We start from the raw sequence: 17,986 nt of genomic DNA on the forward strand, positions 1-17,986 counted from the left end.
AAGGACAGAACTTTTTTATGTCTTTTATTTGTTTCTGTAATATAAAAAAAGGCTTCACAATTCTGAAGCTTGAGGGTCTCAGTGTTTTTATCCAGATTTGACCAGTTTAAGTACAGTACATTATTTTTAGTCATAGATTTAAAGGCTATGGTCTCAAGAAACAATTTAATATTGCCATTTTTTCATATTAAGAGAAAGATAAAAATAAGGGCGTCACAAATTTGAAACTCGGTTTATTTGACCTGTGGACAAGTGATAGCATAATACACTGGGAAACAGTGGTGGAAAGTAACATTTACTCAAGTACTGTATTCCTTTTGAGGTACTTGTACTTTACTTCCCAAATTATGCTATACTTCTACTCCACTACATTTTGGGCGCCGATATTGTCATTTTTACTCCATTTATTTGATAACTCTAGTTACTTCATATCATTTACGTAATAAACAAATCAATTATGATTTATTTTTATTGATTAAGCTACCCATCATTGTTATTCTTATTATTATTCCCGCCTGAACGAGTTACGAAATTGAAGTGATATACACATTAATGCATCACCAATTTTAATTTAGTAATAAGTCAGGAATGGATCAGTCTGCTTTTGTACTTTTATTTGAGTACGATTTTGAATGCAAAACTTTTGCAAGTATTTACGAGTAGTTTTTACAATGTGGCAATTCACTCCATTTTTTTTTTAACAGATCTGAATACCTCTTTCACAACTGCTCGGCAAAAGAGAACGTGCAAAGCTTCTTCTTTTTTTTAAGTCCACCCACATTTTAAGTGTCGAAAGTGTGAGTCAGAAGTCCACTTCAGCCTCTCGCTCAGCATTTACTCACTGCGTTCCCAAATCAGTTGAATAGTGTACACTCGGTAAGGCTTCGTTGATCCTCCGGACTGGAAAGAAATGACCATGGAACTGACCGGAGAGCAGCTGAAAATGACCGAGACCCATCTGGAAAGATATTTACCTCGGTCACAACAGGTGTGTCTGAGCTAGTATAATAAATAATACAATCTATAGCCTTTTGCAAGTCGATGACTAATATTATCTTATAATATATTGTTTACTTGACAACACCTTTAAACATATTTACTGCCTCAATAAGTGATGCTGCCATTCTTTGGATTACAATGTAACTATTTCATTTTTAAGGTTTATGGTTGTCTGGTCCTCAGTAACAGAGTCAGATCAGACCCTGTGAGGGTCTTAGTGGACAGATGGCCAGAGTTCAATGTCCTTGTCTGCAAATCCCAATATGGGCAGGTAACTACTTATCTATGTGTAAGATATGTATATATTTATCCGTATTTCTGCATATACAGCATCTTCACATCTCTCTTTTCTTGCCGAAGGGTGATCTCTTTAAGGAGATAATAGTTTTTGCAAAGGATGAATCTATTCTAGAGGAAACCATGAGGACATCCTCGGTTATTGACTGGACCCGGTACCTTTCCCTTGGTAACAGCAATAAGCACTTTTGCTCTTTTCATTGTCTCTTGAATAATAATCATAGCATTCATTTTTTATTCTCTTCTTTTCTTAACACACTGATTACATGGCGTAGCCCTATGAATGTTGAAAAACTATCATTGCACTTATGCACTGGTGTCTTTAGGGTATAAAACTAGCTTAAGAGTTTTATCATCTCATCTTTTATTGTGTTCAAAGTCCTCCCATTGTCCTCCCAAGACCCGTGGCTCTTTGTGACTTTTGTCTGTGAAAAGCGCTTTATAAATACATTTTACTTACTTACTTTTACTTACTCTTTTTGTCTTCCTAATACAAGACAGAGATGAAATCACTTCTGGTAGACTGAAATCTTTAATCCTGTATTTAAAAAATTCTCAGAACTCAAAAGAAATACAAATACCAAATCAAGTTTCACACATTTATTAAAAGCATTTCCTTCATAACTTCTGTCCAAGGAATCAATCTTCGCCACATGGAGATAGTCAAAGCAGTGGCATCAGAAAAAGGCGTGTCCAGCCGAAAGCTGGCAGTGTGTCACCTGATGATACTGGAGGACGTATCCAACCTGCCCTCTATAGACAGGTAGGGCCCAGCTAGTGTCCAGTGTGTGACTAAAACATTATCTTAGGTTTAATAGTTCATTAATAAAACAGCACTCTCGCTCTGTTCTGCATCAGCTCAGGGATCTCACTAAGCTCTCTGGATGAATCACACGTTGGCTTGGTGAATCAGACATGGAAGTTTGGAAAGAACGAGGACGGCGTCAGGATGATCTGGAACATGATCGCAAACTTCCCCTCCTGCTGCGTGCTGGACGCGGAAGGAAAGCCTGCATCCTGGATCCTGACCTACGCGTCGTGTGCGATGGGCATATTGTACACTCTGCCAGAGCACAGAGGGAAAGGCTACGCCAAAGTCCTGATCAGCGCCATGGCCAAGAGACTCCACACTGAGGGGTACCCAGTGTACGGCTACGTAGAGGAGGAGAACGAGGTCTCCCACAGGCTATTTAAAAGCATGGACTTTGTTGAGGACCCCTCGTACAGGGAAGCCTGGTTTGAATTCAATGATTGTTAAATACCTTAAACAAGGCCTCTAAAATGATAAGTTGCTCCCGGTGTAGAAAAGGGGAAAGAAATGAGGGTTTAGGGTTTTATCCTCCTACTGCATGGGAGCTTGTTATATTTTCACTTCAGGTTCAGTTGCCTTAAACTGAAGGGACCTGCTTCAACAGACATCTCATCTCTTTTGCTCAACAGCACTTGATGCATGACTGGATCTGAAATGAAAATTAAAAAAAAATCTTAATGTTAATTGTGTGTATATGTATTACTTTATGATTAAAAAAACATATATTAATGGATAATTATGTTCTCATCATGTAAATACTGCATCACTATCTTCACAACGGAAGACCTGCCTGCCCGGTTTAACAAAATCCGGATTGGAGGTCCTGACTCTGGCTCCTCCGCTTGTGGAGTCTCTTGGAGGTGTAAGAACGGATGCAGGGTTTTGGGTACCCTCATCTCTGGTCTCGAGGAGGGCGTTGGAGCTTTGACAACAGGTCCATAAACGTGTTCGTCCTCCGCTTGGAGGGTCTCGGGGGTTTGGGAACTGACCCTGGACGACATGACAGACTTCACAAGAGAAGAGTAGCGCTCACTGTCCACTGAGCTGTACGGACTGTTTCTCTTTGGGGCTCTTACGCAACGGTATGCTGAGAAATTGCTGACAGAGAGGGCAGTGCATTTGGGCACAATGGCACCGCCCTGTCTATGGGTGGTACTCATGTTATTTACTTTCATTTACTTTTAAGTTTACCACGCCTCATCTATCCATTACCCAATGATAACAACATGCAATATTCATTTTGTTTAAATAAGTTATCATAAAGCATTGATATAAAACCACATGAATAGAAACTTGAAGGGTGGTATGAGTGATTAGTTTGAAAGCAAATCGCAGTGTTTGAAAAGTCGATGTTGTCCAATCAGATTGTCTTTAAGGCGGGCTTAACTGTCATCGTCAGGAGGGTTTGACAGTTCGTCAGGCATCGAGCAGCAGAGGCAGAGCTTCCTGCAGATAGTTCTGGTGTATGATTACTGTGCGTTGGGCTTATTGTACACTCCGCCTCTTTCACAACTGCTCGGCAAAAGAGAACGTGCAAAGCTTCTTTTTTTTTTTTAAGTCCACCCACATTTTAAGTGTCGAAAGTGTGAGTCAGAAGTCCACTTCAGCCTCTCGCTCAGCATTTACTCACTGCGTTCCCAAATCAGTTGAATAGTGTACACTCGGTAAGGCTTCGTTGATCCTCCGGACTGGAAAGAAATGACCATGGAACTGACCGGAGAGCAGCTGAAAATGACTGAGACCCATCTGGAAAGATATTTACCTCGGTCACAACAGGTGTGTCTGAGCTAGTATAATAAATAATACAATCTATAGCCTTTTGCAAGTCGATGACTAATATTATCCTATAATATATTGTTTACTTGACAACACCTTTAAACATATTTACTGCCTCAATAAGTGATGCTGCCATTCTTTGGATTACAATGTAACTGTTTCATTTTTAAGGTTTATGGTTGTCTGGTCCTCAGTAACAGAGTCAGATCAGACCCTGTGAGGGTCTTAGTGGACAGATGGCCAGAGTTCAATGTCCTTGTCTGCAAATCCCAATATGGGCAGGTAACTACTTATCTATATGTAAGATATGTATATATTTATCCGTATTTCTGCATATACAGCATCTTCACATCTCTCTTTTCTTGCAGAAGAGTGATCTCTTTAAGGAGATAATAGTTTTTGCAAAGGATGAATCTATTCTAGAGGAAACCATGAGGACATCCTCCGTTATTGACTGGACCCAGTACCTTTCCCTTGGTAACAGCAATAAGCACTTTTGCTCTTTTCATCATCTCTTGAATAATAATCATAGCATTCATTTTTTATTCTCTTCTTTTCTTAACACACTGATTACATGGCGTAGCCCTATGAATGTTGAAAAACTATCATTGCACTTATGCACTGGTGTCTTTAGGGTATAAAACTAGCTTAAGAGTTTTATCATCTCATCTTTTATTGTGTTCAAAGTCCTCCCATTGTCCTCCCAAGACCCGTGGTGACCGAGCTTTTGAGGCAGTAGCCCCGAGGCTGTGGAATGCTCTGCCTGCACCTCTACGCCTCGCAGATTCTGTGAACACTTTTAGAAACCAGCTCAAAACGCACCCTTTTAGACTGGCGTTTGGGTAAAACCCATGTCCTAGACCTGCTTTTAAACTATTTTTTTATTTTGTATTTTTTCTGTGTATGTAAATTATTGTCCCTATGGTCACGTTGTGTATTTTATGCTTGTAATTTCTGCCCTTTTAAGCTCTTTGTGACTTTTGTCTGTGAAAAGCGCTTTATAAATACATTTTACTTACTTACTTTTACTTACTCTTTTTGTCTTCCTAATACAAGACAGAGATGAAATCACTTCTGGTAGACTGAAATCTTTAATCCTGTATTTAAAAAATTCTCAGAACTCAAAAGAAATACAAATACCAAATCAAGTTTCACACATTTATTAAAAGCATTTCCTTCATGACTTCTGTCCAAGGAATCAATCTTCGCCACATGGAGATAGTCAAAGCAGTGGCATCAGAAAAAGGCGTGTCCAGCCGAAAGCTGGCAGTGTGTCACCTGATGATACTGGAGGACGTATCCAACCTGCCCTCTATAGACAGGTAGGGCCCAGCTAGTGTCCAGTGTGTGACTAAAACATTATCTTAGGTTTAATAGTTCATTAATAAAACAGCACTCTCGCTCTGTTCTGCATCAGCTCAGGGATCTCACTAAGCTCTCTGGATGAATCACACGTTGGCTTGGTGAATCAGACATGGAAGTTTGGAAAGAACGAGGACGCCGTCAAGATGATCTGGAACATGCTCGCAAACTTCCCCTCCTGCTGCGTGCTGGACGCGGAAGGAAAGCCTGCATCCTGGATCCTGACCTACGCGTCGTGTGCGATGGGCATATTGTACACTCTGCCAGAGCACAGAGGGAAAGGCTACGCCAAAGTCCTGATCAGCGCCATGGCCAAGAGACTCCACACTGAGGGGTACCCAGTGTACGGCTGCGTAGAGGAGGAGAACGAGGTCTCCCACAGGCTATTTAAAAGCATGGGCTTTGTTGAGGACCCCTCGTACAGGGAAGCCTGGTTTGAATTCAATGATTGTTAAATACCTCAAACAAGGCCTCTAAAATGATAAGTTGCTCCCGGTGTAGAAAAGGGGAAAGAAATTAGGGTTTAGGGTTTTATCCTCCTACTGCATGGGAGCTTGTTATATTTTCACTTCAGGTTCAGTTGCCTTAAACTGGAGGGACCTGCTTCAACAGACATCTCATCTCTTTTGCTCAACAGCACTTGATGCATGACTGGATCTGAAATGAAAATTAAAAAAAATCTTAATGTTAATTGTGTGTATATGTATTACTTTATGATTAAAAAAACATATATTAATGGATAATTATGTTCTCATCATGTAAATACTGCATCACTATCTTCATTTCATTTCTTAGATTCTATTTAGATTTGTTGTTTTCTGCGTGATTTGTCTTTATAGCTATTATTGTCTATTATTATCTGTAAGAGCACAGTTGGAGGGAGCATGAGATCTATTATTAATGACTGCCTCTCTGTTACTGTTATAGTATACAAACAGTTTTTATTGTTATACATGTTATAACAATAAAAGAACAGGAGCGTGACATTTTATTATCCAGACTGCTCGGGTGCTAGGAGTAACTCAAATTAAAAGTTGTGATAGAGCTACAGGTAATGCCAATACTCTTCTCTTTTTTCAATTAATAATTTGGTCTATAAAAGATCAAATATAATGAGAAAATTCCACCACAAGTACATTTGGCCCAAACTGATGTTTGAGATCAGGTTAATAACAACATCATCAAATCGTATTAATGCAATTATTTCTGAATTAAAACCTGCTCACTGGTTTACCTTTGTTCTGTGAACTCTTCGAGACGAATCAACCAAGTTTTCCAGTACTTCAACATCAGCTCTGAGCTCAACTGATGAACGTGGGCCGGTGAGCCATCCTTGTAGGCTACTACAATGAGTCCATTTTCAACCTGTTATGAGAAGAAACAAGCGGGGTATGACGTTTTGTGTGACACATTGTAGCAGACATACAATAATTAGAAAGATTGAATGTGTTTACTATTATGTCATTTATGTTTTAAGTACAGAATCTGAGAGATAGGTAAACAATCTGGGTGAAAAGCTGGGAAATAAAAGATGACCACGTCATTCATCTCGGTAGATCACCTGGTATTTGTAGTTGCCGTCATTGTTCAACGCTCCGGCATAGGCTGCCACCTGGACAGGGTTGTCATACGTGTTGCTCAGGAATGGTTTGGGCTTCTCTGAAGTCTTCCAGTCAATAACACATAGTACGCCCCTGCACACAAATATGTGCCCTCAAGTCAAGTCTGGTATAGAAACAGTAGAGCCCACCGTTGTCTGCAAACCACAATATTTACCTGTAGCGAGCAACACAATCCACAATTCCCAGATAGTTCAGCGTGTCGTGATGCACAGTGCTTTCAGTGGCTCTCACTGCTCCGACATCCTCCAGCACGTGAGAGATGCTCTCCATGTATCCCTCTACCTCCGGAGGATTTCTGTTCTTCCAAGTTGCACCTGACACCAGGAAGTCCTCCACAGTTGAATGGAAAAGCCTCCCTTGCCTAAATAATTCTGGTTGAAAACAACATCTTTTGGTCACTTTTCAGTCTGTCCTGCCTCTACAGACAACTCATCTAAGCTACCACACCACACATACTTCAATAGCAGCTTACATTGAGGTTACAACACTTACTCTGACTGTATTCTTTGAAGCCTTCCTCTCCGAGCTCTGCGATCATCTTCCTCTTCCACCTCTCCAGGTAGAAGATCTGCTCCGGGGAGAGCGTCTGCTGGAGAATGCGGGTCACACTCGGAACGGAAGACCTGCCTGCCCGGTTTAACAAAATCCGGATTGGAGGTCCTGACTCTGGCTCCTCCGCTTGTGGAGTCTCTTGGAGGTGTAAGAAGGGATGCAGGGTTTTGGGTACCCTCATCTCTGGTCTCGAGGAGGGCGTTGGAGCTTTGACAACAGGCCCATAAACGTGTTCGTCCTCCGCTTGGAGGGTCTCGGGGGTTTGGGAACTGACCCTGGACGACATGACAGACTTCACAAGAGAAGAGTAGCGCTCACTGTCCACTGAGCTGTACGGACTGTTTCTCTTTGGGGCTCTTACGCAACGGTATGCTGAGAAATTGCTGACAGAGAGGGCGGTGCATTTGGGCACAATGGCACCTCCAACGCACACCACGCGTATAAGAATGAACATTGTGACCACTTCACAGAACCAGAACACTAGAACTTAGTAGTTAACTAACTACATAAAGCCTACGTGCAGTGGTTTCAGTGTTTTCACGGTACGTTTAAGAATATTCCCTTCATTTTGGTGACGGTACTTGCCCCGACATGTTCCAGAGCATCTCGTCCAAACAAACACCACTGTTTCTATACGACGCGCCTCTCCGGCCGCACAAACTTCCGTACACAGGACATGAAGTTCCGGGGAAAGGATGGTAACTACATTACCCACAATGCATAGTGTATCGTTGAGCCCGTGGTGCTGTCTATGGGTGGTACTCATGTTATTTACTTTCATTTACTTTTAAGCTTACCACGCCTCATCTATCCATTACCCAATGATAACAACATGCAATATTCATTTTGTTTAAATAAGTTATCATAAAGCATTGATATAAAACCACATGAATAGAAACTTGAAGGGTGGTATGAGTGATTAGTTTGAAAGCAAATCGTAGTGTTTGAAAAGTCGATGTTGTCCAATCAGATTGTCTTCAAGGCGGGCTTAACTGTCATCGTCGGGAGGGTTTGACAGTTCGTCAGGCATCGAGCAGCAGAGGCAGAGCTTCCTGCAGATAGTTTTGTTATTTGGGTTTGCTGGCCTGTTCTCGCCGTTCCGTCGATTTCAGTCCCATCATGACGTCCACCATAGACGAAAGCAATAAGGAAAAGGTGAGTTAAATGTGTCTGCGTGTACATTGCAGCACAAGTCCGCCCTGGTAGCATTAAGGTAACTATTAGCTGACATTAGCGGTTGCTCTCTGGCTAAGTTATTGTCGCTAACTTGTGTTGTTTTCTGTGTACATAACGCTAGCCGCTGGCTAAAGCTAGCAAACGTGTTATCGATTAATCTAACGAGAAGTGGGTTGCGTTAAACCAGTGGTGTCAAAACTGCATTTATGCAGTAAAAAGAAAGTGTTCTTTGTTGTGGTAAATGTACAACAGTGAAGGCAATGGTTTCCTTACAACACAGAAAAGTAAAATACGTTATTGTATGGCAATACAGTGTTATTTTCTGTATTACGAATGCTTTGCAGAGCTGTGCTGTTGTCAGTTGGCCATTGACAACTCTGTTGACTTGCAGTGAGCTAAAATTATTAGCATTCTGACTATCAAAATAACTTTTATTAATGGGGTGAGACTACACAGCTACACCCTCTGAAATGTCCATTAAGTTGTATAAACACCTCTCTAAAACAGTTACAAAAACACTGAACATTATATCCTTTGCAATGAGTGTCCCCAATAAATAGACAACTGAGGTTAAGGTTTGTGTGTGTATATGCATTCGTTAGTAAGAGAGTAAATAGTAAAGACTGTTCATTCTGTATGCTATAATGTAACGGAAAAACAAGGCTGACAAACTAGTCCTTAAGCCAAAGCAAGACTGGAGTCTGTACATACCATTAGATCCAAAACTAAGTGCTTCCAGACCTTTTACCAAACACCCCTCAGACACTTCTATGCTAAACTCATGGAAGAATGATTTCTAAGAGCCGATATGCAATGTCGCAACCGTTTTGAGCTGTTTATCGATGTCCTTGCTACAGACAGTCCCACTTTGTAAAGCTTAAATCCTCAGTAGCCAACAAAAACGTCAAAGAGGCGACACTGTAGATAAACTGTCAAATCAAACCGAAATCAAATTAATCGAATGGCTTTTCTGATATTGTTCAACATGATGATCTGATGAGAGACCTCTTTGGATATTTTTTGAAAGCCAGATTTGAAACAAAGTGACCACAAACCCAAAAACAAAAGCATTTGTACATGACAAATGATGTTTTTTGATCAGCCAGTTACATTCTTTTGGTAACTTTGGTGTATTCTTTCTCCTCAGATGCGCTCTGTGTCTGTAGATCTAAACCATGATGCCTCTCTTCTCATTGACATTCCTGATGCACTCTGTGAAAGGGACAAAGTCAAGTTTACTGTCCATACAAAGGTAAAGAAGGAAATGTTTGTATTCCAACACATCACTCAACTACTAACCGTAAAAGCATTCTATAAGGGTAGTTGCTGATCTGTTGTTTTCTTAACGAAAATACTTTGTTTGTTCCCAGACCACACTTAGCTCTTTTCAGAAGCCAGATTTCTCCGTTCCTAGGCAGCATGAAGACTTCATCTGGCTACACGACACTCTGGTTGAGACGGAGGACTATGCCGGCCTAATTGTAAGTTGGATTTATAAAGACACATTGAGACATTTAACCGGTCATAAATCTTAAGTCATTTTTTATTTCCTGCTTTTATCATTCATAGATTCCTCCAGTGCCCCCAAAGCCTGACTTTGAGAGCCCGAGAGAGAAGATGCACAAACTGGGTGAAGGTGAATCCACTATGACTAAGGAGGAGTACACTAAAATGAAGCAGGAGTTGGAGGCGTGAGTGTGACACTCAACCAAAACAAAATATGTGCATTGTATTCTGTAGACGGTGTCGAGTTAGAGCCTTTAAAAAAACCATCTTGCTCTATCTGTTTTATTTTGTTTTCAGTGAGTACCTGGCTGTGTTCAAGAAAACTGTCCAAGTGCACGAAGTCTTCCTGCAGAGATTGTCCTCTCACCCCATTTTATGCAAAGACAGAAACTTCCAGATTTTCTTAGAGTATGACCAGGATGTGAGTTCCCCGTTATGCTGACTTCCTTTCCCGAGTTGTCAGTTGGAAAAGAGGAAGTAGAGTTTGCTGGAGACCTGTGACACATGGCTTACATCCTGCTGTGATCAGCAGTTATCTATGTATTCTTTGTCAGTCGGTGGCTGTGTTGTTTGTTAACATAAGATTTAAAGTCTTTATTTAAGGAAGATGTAGTCTGATAAAAGAACATAGGCCACATGTTTTTGTGGACTATATTGTGATACAATACAAAAACAAGGAAGTATTGGTAAAATCACAAACATTACTTCCCTACTTAGTTCCCACAAACATATAATGCGTTTTAATAAATATATCATATTCCACTCATAGGTTTTACGTGTATCCTGTCTCAATTCTGTCATTTTAGCTCACTGTGAGAAGAAAGAATGCCAAGGAAATGTTTGGTGGATTCTTTAAAAACATGGTGAAGTCAGCTGATGAGGTCCTTATCTCAGGAATAAAGGTGAGGCTCATGCATGATCTACTTGCATTACACGTATCTTTACAGTCACAATATTGTAGCCACTTCACCCAGTTACCTTTTGTCTGTTTGTGTCCTACACAGGAAGTGGATGATTTTTTTGAGCAGGAGAAGACATTCTTGCTCGACTACTACAGCAAGATAAAAGATTCCACTGCCAAAGCAGAGAAAATGACACGCTCGCACAAAAGTACTACAGGGTTTTTACACGACTACTTTGTTGCTGATTTAGAGTTTAGTAGAATAAATTCATTTATATTTGGAAGTTGTTTAGTTTTGATTGCTCATTTCTGTTCTTACAGATATTGCGGATGACTACATCCACATCTCTGCCACTCTGAACAGTCTCTCTGCTGATGATAGCACAGCAAATAAAAAGTGAGATTAATATATCATTTAATGTTTTTCATGCAAGGACATACTTTGTGCAGAGTTTTCCATGGCATGGCTTTACTTTTCTTTCCTCAGGCACCTGGAGAAGATGGCAGACCTCTTTGAGAAGCTCAGAGTAAGTAAAACCTCAATTACAAACACAGCTTTGTAAATATTAGTTCTGATTAGTACACGTATACATGTCTTCATTTGTGTTCCTGCAGAAAGTAGAGGGAAGAGTAGCATCTGACCAGGAGCTGAAACTCACAGAGTTGCTCAGATATTACATGAGAGACATCCAGGCTGCCAAGGTGAGAAATGTTTATCTTCTGCCACAATGTGACCCATTCCACCCAGGCAGAACAATACTTAATGAAATATCAAACGCTCACTGCAACAAACATGGCTTTTTGCCTCATTGTTCTTTATAAGTAAATCCAAATTAAGATTTATGGGTAAAGATGAACAGAAGATAATCTACATATTTCAGCAGCAGGCAGCCATTTTCTAGTCAGCATGGGATCAGAGATGTTTATATTTGTTCTATTCAGCACAAGGACTAATTGCAGATTTATTCAAATGTGAATATTTGCATTTGAGGAGCAGCACGAAACCATGTTGTACAGAAAAGAAGTGTCTGTATTCTCGATAATTATTATTTTCCATCCAGCACATCTTCTGTTAAAATCTTGCAAAAATGAAATGACCTTTTTGAATTATTGGACATTGAGCTCAATGTATTGCTATATATTTTCCAAATGATGGCCAGTTATCGCTCTCTCTCTGTATTCTTTTATTTCTCATGTTTTAAACAATCTGGAACATGTCAGGACCTTCTGTACAGGCGAGCTCGGGCGTTGGTTGACTACGAGAACTCTAACAAGGCTTTGGATAAGGCTCGACTGAAGAGCAAGGACATTCCCCAGGCAGAGGAGCACCAGAAGCAGTGCCTGCAGAAATTTGACAAGCTCTCGGAGTCTGGAAAGAAAGGTTTGTGCGTCCGTGCACAAGAGATGCAGGATCCTTCTGTACTTGCTTCCTTGTGTGTAAAATGGTACGCGCTGTGCGAGCCCTTTTTTAACCGGACACTGTTCTCCTCACAGAACTCACCAGTTTCAAGGGCAGGCGTGTTGTGGCCTTCAGGAAGAACCTCATAGAGATGGCCGAGCTGGAGATAAAACATGCCAAGGTGAGCAGCACAATAGAGCGGACCGACTTTTACACACATACACGTTGTGTCTTTAATATGTAGATTTGAAAATCAATTACCATTACACAGCCATAGTGCGATTAATTAATCTCACATGTACCTGCAAACATCATCAGTGATATCTCACTCATCATCATAAAATGCTAGAAAGATAATACATGTAAAAATAACAACATTATAAATATTATAAAATGAATGATAAAACAGAGAATACAAAATCAGTTGTTGTGTACCTGGTTAGTGCTGGTTTAGCTTGGATTCAACAGTTAGTCATTTGGGGAATACTGAAACTAACACAAATGGCAAGGTGTGGTTGGGAACCTCGCCAAATTCTACCAGTGTGTCACTGGAAGTTGTAAACATTGGATCGTTTAAACATTAAGTTTAAAGGTGTCAAATTCCAAATTCAGAGCATATCTATGTTGAGGGATTGCCTCCAAACGGCTCTACACATTGCAACAACTGAGCCGGCGTCTATCAGCTAACGGTGCTTACAGCTAAAAACGTGCAATGATGAGAAGTAAAAGCTGCGTTTTTGTTCCGTTGCGAAATCAGCATGTAGCAGCAGAGCTACGCCTCTGTTACTTTGGCCTGAAGGGGACAACTGTATTATCCAAGTACACCAGTAACATCCGCCTACAAAGTAGTGCGCAAAACTAAATTTCTTTCTATTCTACTGTCATATATTTAATGCCTCTATTGCAATATTCTGTGTTGAACAATACAAGACTATTATAAATATGCATACTATTAAATAACTATTTACTGACTTACTCATTTCAAATTTAGCACCTTTAACACACGTCTTTAACATCACACTTCTTCTTGGTGCACTTAATCATTTACACCGCTTCACACCTAGTCAATAAACTTGCCCTTGAATGCTCAAAGAGACGAAACTATCAATCTCCAAAATAAAAGACTTTTCAATTGGAACAAGAACAGTTAGTCTGTTTTGTGAGATTGCCTTGAAGTACCCACTTTGATTACGCTCACCGTTATACTCGTGCACTTGAGAACCTTCTTGTGGATTTCTTTGTTTCAAAGTGCTGATGTTTAGAAGGCGTTTCAATATCGCCCAGCAAGCTTATTGTGTTTCCTCAAAATATGTTGTTTACACTTGCAAATGCGGATTGTTACTGGGATAGAAGCGTGCATTTAAATGCTTTATTTGGTGAGATATTAGATGACAGACTTCTTCAGCAGTATCAATACTGTTTTCTCCTGTGTCCGCAGAACAACGTGACTCTATTGCAGGGATGCATTGACCTGCTCAAGAGCATCTGACAAGTATTCAAGTTGTCCTGTCCTACCATCACCAAGTGACCAGTCATAGCAAATGGAAACCTGTCGTCCCCAGGGCCTTGCATGGACACGTATCCAAGCCCTATCTTTGCTCCCACCCACGGGTCTGATGCCACTTTAAAACCCTGCACGAGACCGAGTGTCTTGTAAGCAGAATGTCTTCATGTTTACAGTCCCTGTCCTCTGGTCCGCGGTCCATCCTTTTCCATTATTTATGGAAGTCTTGGAGAATGAGGCTGCCAACATTAAGGTCTTCCATTCCTTTGCAGCACTAATAGAGGTGAATCCATTTTTCCTAATTTCTTGTTTTCTAACTTTTACATTCTGCACATATGCCTTTTTCATCATATTTTGCCTCCATAAATTTAAACCCAAAGCTCTTCTCTCGTGTACACTTTTAAATACCTTTTTTTTTTTTAAGGGTTGGAGCATATTTTTTTGCATAGCCATAACCTACGTTTTATGATTCATGTGCTTTTGGGGCTTTTTTGTTTGGTAATGGAACAGTTTTACAGAAGCAAAACTAGTGCTTTGGGGAAAATAAACATCTTCATGATCTGCATTCTTGGGCTCTGAGATTAGAGTAGTACCAAAACCAACCCTAAGAAAAACTTATGAGACGACACCAATCGGCCAACATCAAGTGTTGTAAAATAGCTGCACTTCACGTTAGGAATGGACAGTTGGATCAGTCCCCACATTCTTGTTTGTAAGAAGTGGCCTCAGCTGCCACAGTTATCAAAGATGCACATTAGTTTTGCAAATATTGATGAATCAGAAGATTTCAGCTTGAGATTGGTGAGAAAATGATCAAACAGTAGCTAACTGAGCATCTAGCATTTTTATCAAAGCAAAATCAACCTTAGTAATGACTCTGAATCTGCATTTAGCTTTTATTTACCCAATTCATGCGTAATACCCCTCCACTTCATGTATCATGTCCTCAGCTGCTTCTTCAGCCCAACCAACTCTGCCCATTCATTTTCTGTGCGTAATTATTGTTGTTTTTCTTTATTTTGCTCTAAATTCCCCTTTTGTTATTAATGGGGTCTCATGAATCAGGCCTGATATATTTACCAGATACTCGACACGTTTTGTTTATTTAAAGAATTTATAGAAAGATGCACTAAGAAAATAAAAAGAAAACACTCTGCAATCATGACCAGGCTCAGTGGAGTGTTAAAATGCATTATAGTTTTTTAAGAAATTGAATGTATTTCTAATGGATTCCAACTGTGTGAATTCCTTTACATTGTGTTTTCTTACAGAACATTAGCCTTTTTTATAAATTTGTAATGATGGCATTGAATAAATCCTACTTTCCCAAGATTGATTTGTGCCATTCTGTATTTCTTTTGAGGGTTTATGGCTTATTTGAAGCAACAAAACGACACGTTTTCTGTGGTCTGAAAATGTACATCTGTACATTAAAGAGTGCCCTATCATACCACTAGGTGGCGATATCCATCCATCCACGGCATCCTCTTTCCATTAGGTTTTTGTGTGTGGGACTTTGAATTCCTACACAGCTGTAAGCACAAATGTTTGTGTTAAATCCATTGAGCACAGTGGATCCTGTGAAGGGACCGTCTGGTGTATTAGGTACGCTATGAGGAAATGCCAGAGTGCTCATGGGAATCACCACCACTAGCAGAGTGCACATTTCAAGTCCTACTTCATGAGTCGCACTAAGCTACATGACCGAAACAAGTAATCTGCAGTAACGCCATAGCCCATGTGAAACTCTTGTGAGATAAAGATCTTTATGATATTTATATAAAGACAGGTAGCACTTGCAACAAACTGGCATACTTACAGAACTGTTTTTAAGCAATTATTTTTGTTGCATTACTCACACAAGGTGAAAGGTTACACCTGAATGAGACGTGGACTAGGGAAGTTATAATGATCCCGTGCATGGACGGAATATCTACGGGAACCTGCCCATGATGGATTAGTCAATATTGACATCACTAATAGTGCAGTCACAGTGAACTTGTTTGGTCGATTCACTGATTGGATGAAACCACAGACGAGGGCCAATGAGATTATAACACATCATCAGTGCAAACTGATAACGTTAGCCAACTGGGATCGGAGCAAACAGTATGTGAAGGCATGACATTATAGAAATATTGCTATGATGGGACCAAAGACCAAGGCCTCTTTAAGGCCCAGACATGAAGATGATGCATCTGTTTTAAGGGGCCACGGTCGGGTAGTTACTTGTAGAGAGCTTATTTCACTTCACTGTCTCAAACTGTGCAGTTACTGATCTGAGTATATCAGCGTGAAACAGAAGTATCGGAGCTAAATTTAGTCTTTTTCATGTTCCGTTTGCGTAGCTGCTGTCTTATTATAATAAAGAATTCCCTCCGTTCTTGTTCTAATAGCAGAAAGAAAACTTCTGAGGCAACAGTGTAATATGTGTGTGCACTGGAGTAAAGGAACTAATCTGCCTGCTTCAAAGACTTTTGAAGCAGGCATTTATTTTGCTGACGATGAATTTCCTTATCTCCCCTTGGGGGAGATAATTTGCCGGCTCTAAACGTATGATAAAGGGTACGATTTTGCACATTTTCAGAGCTTTTGGAGACATAATCAGTGATTGGCCGTTAATAATTAATTCAGCTACATCTTGATGATCCCAAATCTTTTAGAATCCTCAGTCACACACACTATTAGACTATCAGGCTTTGGAATTTGAGAACGCATAATGGAAAGCTTTATCCAAAAGGACGGAGCAAATAATAGGGGGAAAAGTCGTGAGTTCAGATGTACGATTTCATGCTGTCATGTCAGGAAACACAGGTGTTTTTGAGGCTTTTACCACTTTGGCTGAGGTCATGGATAGGTGAACTGTAAAGAACCAACATCTTACTTACGCTGACTGAGCCTGTGAAAGCACCTGCCTCATGTCCCACAGCTCTACAGTGTTCAACTGAAAAGTCATAATGCATGTAGACAGAAGGAGGATTCATGAAGCACGAAGGCCTCCTCAAATAGAAACCGTGTCCTCTGAAGGGACACACTTTAAAAAAAAAAAAAAAAAAGTGCACCTGCAGGGCTTTCTGACATAACTGAACTGTCTGAGTTTCCTTAATGAAAGAGAACACGATACCCCTTCCTGGAGCCCATCAGATAAAGTGTACACAAAGCTACGGACTTCTTCAATCCCTTTTCCCTACCTATCTACCTCCTACGTTGCATAATATACAGTAAGAGTGAAGGCAGACCTCCAACTCTAAGGCTGTGGGCTCATACTGTACAGCTCTCTGATGTCACCCCTCCAGCCTCGAGACCCACAGCTTTCTCGTGTTTGAGAGTTCCATTTTGGAACTTATGTGTTGAGAATATACATAATACTGAAGAAAATGACATCATTCATTTTGCTTCTCAGAGAATCTCTCAGTACTTTTGTGCAGACCATCTGAAGTATTTTCTTCCTTCAATAAGGCAATTCTGTCATTGACACGACACTGAACAGCTCAAAGGACCAGAGGCCAAACCTTTTCTAGGTTAGTGCGCCCTGCCCTGCTCAGGCAGTCTTTTGCTTTCATGCACACAATACAAACAATCTCAAATTCTAAATAATTGACACGCATGGACCAACAAGTACTAAATCACGTCACACACAACAGAAATACTTTGAGCTGGATTAATCATTCATATTTCACAGCTCTTCTTGCAACGCTGTTTAGTAAGTATAGGGCTAGTTATCGTCTTGATTATCACAATATACAAATTCATGTGAATCAGATGAAAACAATAGCTATAATTTTCTAGAAACCAGTGGCCAGATATGGAGTTGTATTGGTTTGTAACTAATAAGACCGTTGGTACAAGTGGGTTTGATAAACAAGAACTGATCTGACCCAGGACACCAGCTGAATATCCTTATTATGTTAGAAAACAAGCAGCAATCCAAAGGTGTCAAGGAACATGGTTGAGTAGAACTATGTTAGTCACACTGTCAGTCACATATATTTGCTACAGTTCAATTAAAATCTTCAGTTATATTTTGGAATTCTTCAAGATGCTTTTTTTGATGGGAAATAGTTAGAGCTCACATTGGAAG

The 17,986-nt window shown here is 40.3% G+C and overlaps 4 protein-coding genes across 5 annotated transcripts; 3 read left to right on the plus strand and 1 right to left on the minus strand.

The window, feature by feature from the left end:
- The first annotated feature begins 829 nt into the window (after window positions 1–829).
- Window positions 830–2,844, plus strand: LOC306702942 (glycine N-acyltransferase-like). Of its 2 annotated transcripts, none has more exons than XM_079168706.1 (5): window positions 830–988; window positions 1,160–1,270; window positions 1,360–1,465; window positions 1,933–2,059; window positions 2,155–2,844. In XM_079168706.1, exons 1-5 carry the CDS (start codon window positions 911–913, stop codon window positions 2,552–2,554), a joined length of 822 nt encoding a protein of 273 aa, XP_079024832.1. In that variant the 5' UTR covers window positions 830–910; the 3' UTR covers window positions 2,555–2,844. The 2 variants fall into 2 exon arrangements, with proteins under 2 accessions (XP_079024832.1, XP_079024833.1); XM_079168707.1 differs by having other exon boundaries at window positions 1,183–1,270; window positions 2,155–2,836.
- A 749-nt stretch (window positions 2,845–3,593) lies between these two features.
- On the plus strand, window positions 3,594–6,443 carry LOC306703279 (glycine N-acyltransferase-like). Its single transcript, XM_079169199.1, has 5 exons — window positions 3,594–3,883; window positions 4,055–4,165; window positions 4,252–4,360; window positions 5,079–5,205; window positions 5,301–6,443. Exons 1-5 carry the CDS (start codon window positions 3,806–3,808, stop codon window positions 5,698–5,700), a joined length of 825 nt encoding a protein of 274 aa, XP_079025325.1. The 5' UTR covers window positions 3,594–3,805; the 3' UTR covers window positions 5,701–6,443.
- Window positions 5,764–8,029, minus strand: mgme1 (mitochondrial genome maintenance exonuclease 1). Its single transcript, XM_079169198.1, has 5 exons — window positions 7,360–8,029; window positions 7,022–7,238; window positions 6,807–6,939; window positions 6,480–6,610; window positions 5,764–5,902 (listed from the first exon to the last, which is right to left on the minus strand). The coding sequence occupies exons 1-5, from the start codon at window positions 7,871–7,873 to the stop codon at window positions 5,863–5,865; spliced, it is 1,035 nt and encodes a 344-aa protein (XP_079025324.1). The 5' UTR covers window positions 7,874–8,029; the 3' UTR covers window positions 5,764–5,862.
- A 407-nt stretch (window positions 8,030–8,436) lies between these two features.
- On the plus strand, window positions 8,437–15,237 carry snx5 (sorting nexin 5). Its single transcript, XM_079168574.1, has 13 exons — window positions 8,437–8,574; window positions 9,743–9,847; window positions 9,966–10,076; window positions 10,165–10,286; window positions 10,399–10,522; window positions 10,908–11,003; window positions 11,106–11,211; window positions 11,324–11,399; window positions 11,490–11,529; window positions 11,618–11,704; window positions 12,224–12,383; window positions 12,497–12,582; window positions 13,840–15,237. The coding sequence occupies exons 1-13, from the start codon at window positions 8,539–8,541 to the stop codon at window positions 13,888–13,890; spliced, it is 1,200 nt and encodes a 399-aa protein (XP_079024700.1). The 5' UTR covers window positions 8,437–8,538; the 3' UTR covers window positions 13,891–15,237.
- Window positions 15,238–17,986: the final 2,749 nt, after the last annotated feature.

Source organism: Pholis gunnellus, assembly GCF_910591455.1.
Source record: "Pholis gunnellus genome assembly, chromosome: 11".
Lineage (NCBI taxonomy): Eukaryota > Metazoa > Chordata > Actinopteri > Perciformes > Pholidae > Pholis > Pholis gunnellus.

What these genes read in the sequence shown, in the direction of transcription:
- snx5 (XM_079168574.1), top strand. Translation starts at nt 8,539, where the DNA reads ATGACGTCCACCATAGACGAAAGCAATAAGGAAAAG. An exon ending in ACGAAAGCAATAAGGAAAAG is followed by an intron (nt 8,575 to 9,742) that starts GTGAGTTAAATG and finishes CTTTCTCCTCAG; the next exon opens with ATGCGCTCTGTGTCTGTAGA. An exon ending in GATAGCACAGCAAATAAAAA is followed by an intron (nt 11,400 to 11,489) that starts GTGAGATTAATA and finishes TTCTTTCCTCAG; the next exon opens with GCACCTGGAGAAGATGGCAG.
- mgme1 (XM_079169198.1), bottom strand. Translation starts at nt 7,873, where the DNA reads ATGTTCATTCTTATACGCGTGGTGTGCGTTGGAGGTGCCATTGTGCCC. An exon ending in CTTCAAAGAATACAGTCAGA is followed by an intron (nt 7,239 to 7,359) that starts GTAAGTGTTGTA and finishes GTTTTCAACCAG; the next exon opens with AATTATTTAGGCAAGGGAGG. An exon ending in GAAGAGTTCACAGAACAAAG is followed by an intron (nt 5,903 to 6,479) that starts GTAAACCAGTGA and finishes TTTTCATTTCAG; the next exon opens with ATCCAGTCATGCATCAAGTG.
- LOC306703279 (XM_079169199.1), top strand. Translation starts at nt 3,806, where the DNA reads ATGACCATGGAACTGACCGGAGAGCAGCTGAAAATGACTGAGACCCAT. An exon ending in GACCCAGTACCTTTCCCTTG is followed by an intron (nt 4,361 to 5,078) that starts GTAACAGCAATA and finishes CTTCTGTCCAAG; the next exon opens with GAATCAATCTTCGCCACATG. An exon ending in AACCTGCCCTCTATAGACAG is followed by an intron (nt 5,206 to 5,300) that starts GTAGGGCCCAGC and finishes GTTCTGCATCAG; the next exon opens with CTCAGGGATCTCACTAAGCT.
- LOC306702942 (XM_079168706.1), top strand. Translation starts at nt 911, where the DNA reads ATGACCATGGAACTGACCGGAGAGCAGCTGAAAATGACCGAGACCCAT. An exon ending in ATTTACCTCGGTCACAACAG is followed by an intron (nt 989 to 1,159) that starts GTGTGTCTGAGC and finishes TTCATTTTTAAG; the next exon opens with GTTTATGGTTGTCTGGTCCT. An exon ending in GCAAATCCCAATATGGGCAG is followed by an intron (nt 1,271 to 1,359) that starts GTAACTACTTAT and finishes TTCTTGCCGAAG; the next exon opens with GGTGATCTCTTTAAGGAGAT.